Source organism: Cibotium barometz, chromosome 9 (genome assembly GCF_041138505.1).
Source record: "Cibotium barometz isolate CiBa-2024 chromosome 9, ASM4113850v1, whole genome shotgun sequence".
Taxonomy (NCBI): Eukaryota; Viridiplantae; Streptophyta; class Polypodiopsida; order Cyatheales; family Cibotiaceae; genus Cibotium; species Cibotium barometz.
This window is the reverse complement of record NC_141054.1, coordinates 59,922,421-59,929,583: the sequence shown is the minus strand read 5'-3', so window position 1 is coordinate 59,929,583 and position 7,163 is coordinate 59,922,421. Positions and strand designations below refer to the sequence as shown.

Below are 7,163 nucleotides of genomic sequence, written 5' to 3'. Positions count from 1 at the left end.
TTTCAAGGGACAAATTTTTTATATATTCTAGTTATAATCCTAGATCCTGGTACTTTCTCTAATTTAATATTGGCTACCTTATTGGATCGTCTTTATTTTGATTGGTGTCCTTGAGGCAGTTTGACTTTTCGTGTTTTGGCTTGCAGTTTCACACATTTATGATGCATGTTGCTGAGTCATTGTTGACCTTGTTGGTATGTAGGTAGAGGTATGGGCAGACGTATGGGCAGACGTATGTGGTCACTTGTGTGTCACCGTGTGTGACAACACTGTGGGTAAATGATGGGAACTTGGACGTTCGGTGGAAAGCGCAACGGTCGACTTGTTTTCAAAGTGTGTGGAAAAAAAGGGGGCACAAGTTCACCAAAAAAAAAAATACACCATCTCCCTCTCTCTCTCTCTTTCTCTCTCACACACACACACAAGCCAAACCCAGACGACCAGAAGAGGAAATTTTATGCAGACCGTATTAACATCTTCTTTCTGTATCTTGTACTTAGGTCACAGAGGTTTCTCTTCTGCAACTTCACACATAGGGTTTCTCTTCTCCAACTTCACACATAGGGTTTCTCTTCTGCAGAATTTGTATGTTCTCCTGCTCGCCAGAGCTCCGGCTTTCAACTGGCTTTTTCTGTGAGAAAGTGCAGAGCTCCTGCCGACACCATTAACTCTTTCAGTGCTCTTAATGAAGGTAAGCTTTCATCCCGAAGGCAATCTTCTTTTGCCGTCCTTGTCGCAGCTCTCTTCCTGGTAGTCTCTGGATTTTCTGTCTGCTCTGTGCTTGAATTCTCGTGTTTCTGTTGTCTGTGTGCATTCTTCCAAGTATTTCAACCTCTGCCTGGATTTGTGAAAGGATTCGCCGAAATTTTCAGAGCCTTACTGCGAGGAAGACATTCTATCAGTCTCTTGTCCCATAGCTTCTTAGAAACGTGGACTGTGTATAGCCCAGACAAGCTCATTTTTATGAAACGCAGAATTCTCGTCATGATGGAATGCAGGTGACAAACAGAAATAGAAAGCGAAACGCAAAGGAATAAGGCACGAGTTTGCGTTTTTTCGATGCTGATGGTGTTTGCACTCCCATCGATGGAAAGTCTGGTACGTTAGATGGTTTTGGAGTCTCTTTGCAAGCGCATTTCTCTGTGAGATTGAACGCAATGCACCTTCCTCTTTGCATAGCCATGCCTCCCTCTGTGTAATCTAACGCAATGCACCTTCCTTTTTGCAGATTGTGACGCTGCACAGCGTGAACTAGTCATGAAACGCCAAAAGTCTGAGCTCAAACCATCGAAAGAGAAGCTGCATACAGAGCTCAGGGCCAGGATAGCGAGAAGCTCCCGCATTGCAGGTAATAAATTTCCCTTGATAGGCTTTTCCTTCTCGGCTCGCAGAATTTCTTGGAACGTTAATGGAGGAAGTTTGCAGATTATGGCAGTAAAAAAACTGTTCCGATGTTGGTGCCAGAACTGAGCAATACCGGTAAAGACAGGGAACCGCTGTACGATGTTGCTGAAAGGAGAAGAAGGACAAGGTCACAGGTTCTGCAAGAAAAACAAGCGAAAGCCATAGATACGGGAGCAGAATACTGCGAGGTTTCTATTGAAACTCTCCATTCAATTTGTGCACCTGCAACGCATCAGGCAAGTAGCTCCTCAATCTCGATTTTCGGCACCAGGCGGTGACCTGATGGAAAGTAACAGATTAGGAAAGACATGCAACAGGGATAGAAGCTAAACACAGTTTCTTCTGTTGAAAAGCCCTCCGTACAGGACAAATTTATCCAACTAGTACTTGGTAAAGCAGGTTCATATAAACAAAACAGCATTAAGACAGGATAACTAGGTAATTTAGGCACAACACTGTCTATAGTGGACTTTCTTCATCTTTAGAATCTACGTCAAAGTTTTTCTGAATGGGAGTTTGGCTTGTTTTGGTGATGATTTCTCTGTGGACCTTTGGTGAAGTAGATGTGTGGCATTCAGGTGAAGTAGATGAGTGACGAGTATTCAGGTGAAATAGACGTGTGAGACAATTGAGGTGAAGCAGACGTGTGAGGTGAAGTAGATGTGGGAACAGTATAGAGGTGAAGTAGGTGTGTGAGAAGAGTAGATGGTGTGAGACAATTGAGGTGAAGCAGATGTGTGAGAAGTATTGAGGTGAAGTAGATGAGTGACCAGTATTCAGGTGAAGTAGCTGTGTGAGACAATTGAGGTGAAGCAGACGTGTGAGAAATATTTAGGTGAACAGTATACAGGTAAAGTAGAGGTGTGAGAAAGAGTAGATGGTGTGAGACAATTGAGTTGAGGAAGATGTGTAAGAAGTATTTAGGTGAAGTAGATGTGTGAACAGTATACAGGTAAACTAGGTGTCTGAGAAGAATTCAAGTGAAGTAGATGGTGTAAGAATTCAGTTGAAGTAGATGTGTGAGAGTGATTATGGTGAAGAACATATGTTAAAACGATTTTTCAAATATACTCTGGGAATCATTCCTGTCAACACTATATGTGTGAGAAGTTTCAATCTTGAAAGGTTTTCAATTTATTTGAAGTACCTTATGTCGTGATAGCTTTTATACTTCTTTTGGAAATGCAGGCAGAGAAGCGTCGGCAAAAGCAGCCGCCTAGAAGTAAGCGCACATCCCAACATACTGAACTTGGAACTGCACCTCATGGTTTGTCTTCATGCTCTGAACAGTATTTGTGCAACACATCAGAGGCCCATTCACTTGAAGAAAGCAGACTGCAAGTTGAACACAGTATAGACAGGTTGAAGCAAGTGACGGGGACTGATGATTCTCCTCAATCATCAGCCTTCAGAGCAGATACCCTGTCTCTGAAAACATGGTTAGAATTCTCTGTAGAGAGTGAGGATGGAATCGACCTTTTCATAGACCTTGATTCTGATGGCACTATGGATTGGCTCTTGGAGAAGAATCCTAACATGGTGGTACCCCCAAATACAGCAGATGACTCTCAGAAGCAATATGGTACAGATTTCCATGTAAATGATCACTTTACCATCTCTGATGTTGCATGTTATGGTTCAAGCAACACAGAAGTTCCTAGTGATAACACTGCATGTTATGATTCAAGCAACACAGGAGTTCCTAATGACAACATTGCTACATTCTGCAATGCAGTAGATGGTACTATGCGTTCTGCTCAGGTGGAATCACTAGATGGCCATGTTGGCAGATGCAAGCTTGCAGAATTGCTGGATTCACAGGAGAGTTCATCTTCAGAGATAGAAGAGCTAAGAGCAGATGGATTCAGTTTGGCTTCTCTTGGACGGATGCCCAGTTTTTTTGCTGCAGGCCTAAAACCGTCAGCACAAGAAATCAAGGTAACCTGCAACATTAACTGGATGGTGCTTCTGCATTGAGGTGTAATGTCTAGGTAATGGATGGTGCTCATTCTCTGCTTTTATGTAATCATTGTTTTGTAGTCCCTTTTTGCCGAATGAAACACAGGCACAGATTTGTATATGACATGAGATTGATGTGGGGTTAATGTCTAGTATCTATGCTTTGTTGGGTATTCGGAGCCTCGTGTGTGTGAAACAGCTAAGTCTCAGATGGCTTGCTGTGTTTGTGTGTGAACAACCTCTTATAGCCATTTTATGTGTGAGTGTGATAAGGAGTGATGACATATATGTAGCCATGTGTCATTGCCCTAGTGTATGTGATGTGTCAATAAAAGTACTGTACTCCTTGAAGCTTACTACACATCTAATCATAATCATTGAGGCATGCAAATTTGTTGATTACTTGTGCTTCACTCTCTCTCTCTCTCCCTCTCTCACCACGATGCCTTCTCTAGATCTCCATCCACCATAGCTGCTGCTTCTACTCTCTTACATACCCATAAATGGTATCAAAGCTAGGTTTGGCTTCAGCAGCTTGTCTCGCCAGCCACCGAGAGCGCCACTCCAGAGCTGCCACTGCCGAGCCTGGCAGCGCTAGTGGGGATCACTCCACCGCCGCCGGCTTTTCGGGTGGCACTACTAGGGAGAAGGTCGGCCAACTGCTCAATCGTCGTTCCTTGGGCTCCTCTCCCTGGACCTCCTCCTCCTGCACCTATCTGTTTGTGAGTGTCCACTTCATGCTTGCATAAAGGTACTATGCATTCAAGGGGTAAACCTTCTTTCTCATCATGATGTCTACACCATCCATTGAAAAGTTTTATGGTATTGGGTTTCCAACTTGGCAAACCAAGGTGCAACTTCTTCTCATGTGGGAAGGAGTATGGAGTATCGTTTCCGCTGATGATGTAGTAGATCAAGGATCCAAAGATCCAACCGAGTGAACATCATGGCAGCAATGGAATGAGAGAGCTATTGCTCTTATCAGACTCAGCCTTTCAGACTCTCTTGTGCATCATATTGACTTCAAGTCTACTTCTAAGGAGTTCTAGGAGACGCTAGAAGCAATCTTTGGTCATCGTGTCATTAACCCTAAAGTTTTTCTCAAGCTCAAGTTTTATTATCTGAAGCTGTATGAGAATGAAGAGTTAAGTGATCATTTGGCCAAGCTTGGATCATTAGTGTAGCATGAAATATCTATCTTCAGTCTACTAAGTAACAAAATGGATGCAGGAAAGCAGGTGAGAGAACTAAAAAATACATAGTTTAAATTTTGTTTTCAAAATCCTGATCATTACATCACATGAAGCTTTGCCAGTAGTGTGTAGGCATAGAATTATATGGTATAAGGTTGATCATACAACAGGACATTGCTGATACGTATTTAAGTAATCTATTTAACGTTGTGATTGTACAGTTGTCTGTGACTTCAATTACATAAGGACCTGGTAAAATCGTTTGCGTAGAGCATGAAAAAGGCATAGACAAGGTAAACATAAGAATTTGAAGCCCTCAAATTTGTTCTCAGAAGCATGGAGGCTTCTATTTACTCTAGAGTTGAAGGAGGGTGTTAGGCCTAGAGATGAGGGAGAGCCTTATTTTGGGAGATGTGAACTGAGAAATCACTGCATTAAGCTATGCAGGAAATCGAAAACATTTGCTGAAGAATTTGAAAAGTCCATTGGAATTCAGACCATCAATTTTCGCATGTACTTCTGACAATTGTGCTCTGTTTTGAGAAGAAATGAGTTTTTGTGAAGAGTACATTGATCGTCTTGAAAGATGAAATCAAGTGTTAAATCCAAGAAATTGGGAACAAAATTGGCAAAAAATTTGGAATGAAATTCTTCGGAGTGATGGTTACCGCTTTGCCATTATGAGGGTCAAAAAGAGATTCCAATCAGTCCAACACCTTAACGTAAAAATTAGAGATTTTGGACTTGTATTGACATACTTTGGTTTGGCTCTCTGATACCTTTGACAGAATCCTCTCCAGAGCAAACGACTAACAGAGGACATTTAACATGCATGAACACTTTCCAAAACCAGGTAAACTACATTCATATACTGTTCCCACGTAATTACTCCTGAACCATCTGATTCAGAGCCACAATTTCCCTCAGCCTTTTTATGTCGTTCATATTGTGAGCTTCTGCAGGCTTTTCCATGTGGACACATCTGCAGGCCTTTCAATTTTTATTCACTGAGCCTTTCAGACTTCAGTTAGCACATCCGAAAAACAGGGCACTGCTCATACAAGAACTGGGGGTGTCAACTGTCAAGTATCTCTCAAACTCCATGAATCAATAATCAGCTCCCTTTAAGTTTCTGGTATCTGTAAGATTGTAGATATGAGTGTGTTCCCGCTTGAAGGACAGACGATTTGCCACCCTTTAGTTGGGCATAACCCCTTAGTTATCTAACATAGTTAGGTTCTAGGTGTTATAATAATGTCAAAGTTCCCCAAAAAAAAAAATTGTCTTTATTTTAAAAAAATTTGAAATAACCTTATAATCCTTTACAAGCGAGCCTCAATTCTGAACTTTTTTTTTGAGGTGCATTTGTGCTTGTCTTGTGTGCTACCTTCCTTTTCATAACCTGGATTTCATCATATGGAACCCAAGAGTTCTACCAATTGAGCTACATCCCCATCACCCATCGTTGTTGCTACAAGTAGTCCTCTCTAGTGCTCTAAAAAAATAAGTGTTTGTGCCCGATAGAAAAAAGAAAAACAGACTCAGATATTAAGTAACTCTTATTTTAAAGAATAATTTTTTATATATTTTAATTATAAAACTAGCATATAGTAAAGATTTCAGAAACAGATTTAAACGTTGTCTTTATTTTGATTGGTTAAAAAAATGTTTTTTTTTTTAGCAGTGGTCATCTCCTCTTGCCTTCATCAAGATTATACCCTCTCTGGGACGTGGTCGCCTTTCTTAGATGCCTGAAATTTGACTTGCGGAATGTCTCGTTATCACTTTCTCAAAGCCAGGTCAGCTACTTGTGCCTTCACACAACTGCTTTCAAAAAACCATGCGTGCCTTAGAGTCAGACTACACGTCCGCCTACTCGTCCTTTTTGATATTGACTCTACTGTCTCAAAAAATTCTTATTTCCCAAACGGCTACAGCTATGAAAAACTTCTATGGATTCCAACCCTCCACTCACACCCACCATCGTTTTCTGGCTTCTCCTTTGCACACCCTTCCAACATATACTGTGGTTGAGCAGCGCACAGTGGCACCTTGCTCTGCCATCCACCTTTCATGATGGCTCGCTCTCCTCTCCTATAAGGGACGCATTTCTCTTGTCTTGGACAAAAGCGAAATTTGATTTTCTACAAAACTTCCTATTCGGTGTTGAATAATAATATCAAAAGGTTTAACCTCGATTTTTTGTAGCACAAATTTACAATCGATTAGTATTTTTTTAAATCATTCTTCACATTGATACCAATAGGGAACGAATGCATGCTCACTTAAGTTACGTACTGGATGGTGTAAAATAGTCCTCTGCCTCATGAGACACATCTTAGCCTATAGCTTTTGCTCTTGGCTTATCGGTGTGCAAGTCAGGTACATGTGTTGACTCCACAAATACTCCATGAGGGTGTCGAGTACCAGATCATCGTCCATGGTTCACTGTGTTGACTTCATAAATAATCAATGAGGGTGCTCTATCTAAGTATGGTCCTTCACAACAGTGTTCAGGGGAAAAAAATATTTATCGAGCTTTAAATCAATCATTTTCACCATGGTTGAAGAGGAAATTGTACTTTTGAACAAGCATCTTCTTCATAC

At 41.3% G+C, this 7,163-nt stretch overlaps 1 protein-coding gene across 4 annotated transcripts; it reads left to right on the top strand.

Annotated features, from left to right (window-relative positions):
- Nucleotides 1-322: 322 nt before the first annotated feature.
- Nucleotides 323-6,691, top strand: LOC147635781 (uncharacterized). 4 transcript variants are annotated; one of them, XR_015266710.1, is made up of 8 exons: nt 323-691; nt 999-1,098; nt 1,229-1,348; nt 1,426-1,644; nt 2,597-3,342; nt 5,345-5,409; nt 5,519-5,642; nt 6,241-6,318. XR_015266710.1 is itself a non-coding variant. In XM_086803187.1 (7 exons), exons 3-6 carry the CDS (start codon nt 1,258-1,260, stop codon nt 5,381-5,383), a joined length of 1,095 nt encoding a protein of 364 aa, XP_086659313.1. In that variant the 5' UTR covers nt 323-691; nt 999-1,098; nt 1,229-1,257; the 3' UTR covers nt 5,384-5,409; nt 5,519-5,846. The 4 variants fall into 4 exon arrangements, 3 of the variants coding, with proteins under 3 accessions (XP_086659313.1, XP_086659314.1, XP_086659312.1); XM_086803187.1 differs by lacking the exon at nt 6,241-6,318 and having other exon boundaries at nt 5,519-5,846; XM_086803188.1 differs by lacking the exons at nt 5,345-5,409; nt 5,519-5,642 and having other exon boundaries at nt 1,465-1,644; nt 6,241-6,691.
- Nucleotides 6,692-7,163: the final 472 nt, after the last annotated feature.

Excerpts from the sequence above, each read along its gene's own strand:
- LOC147635781 (XM_086803186.1), top strand. The coding sequence starts at position 1,258 with ATGAAACGCCAAAAGTCTGAGCTCAAACCATCGAAAGAGAAGCTGCAT. Across the intron at positions 1,349-1,425 it reads GAGAAGCTCCCGCATTGCAG|ATTATGGCAGTAAAAAAACT; the intron begins GTAATAAATTTC and ends GGAAGTTTGCAG. Across the intron at positions 3,343-6,240 it reads CGTCAGCACAAGAAATCAAG|TGGTCATCTCCTCTTGCCTT; the intron begins GTAACCTGCAAC and ends TTTTTTTAGCAG.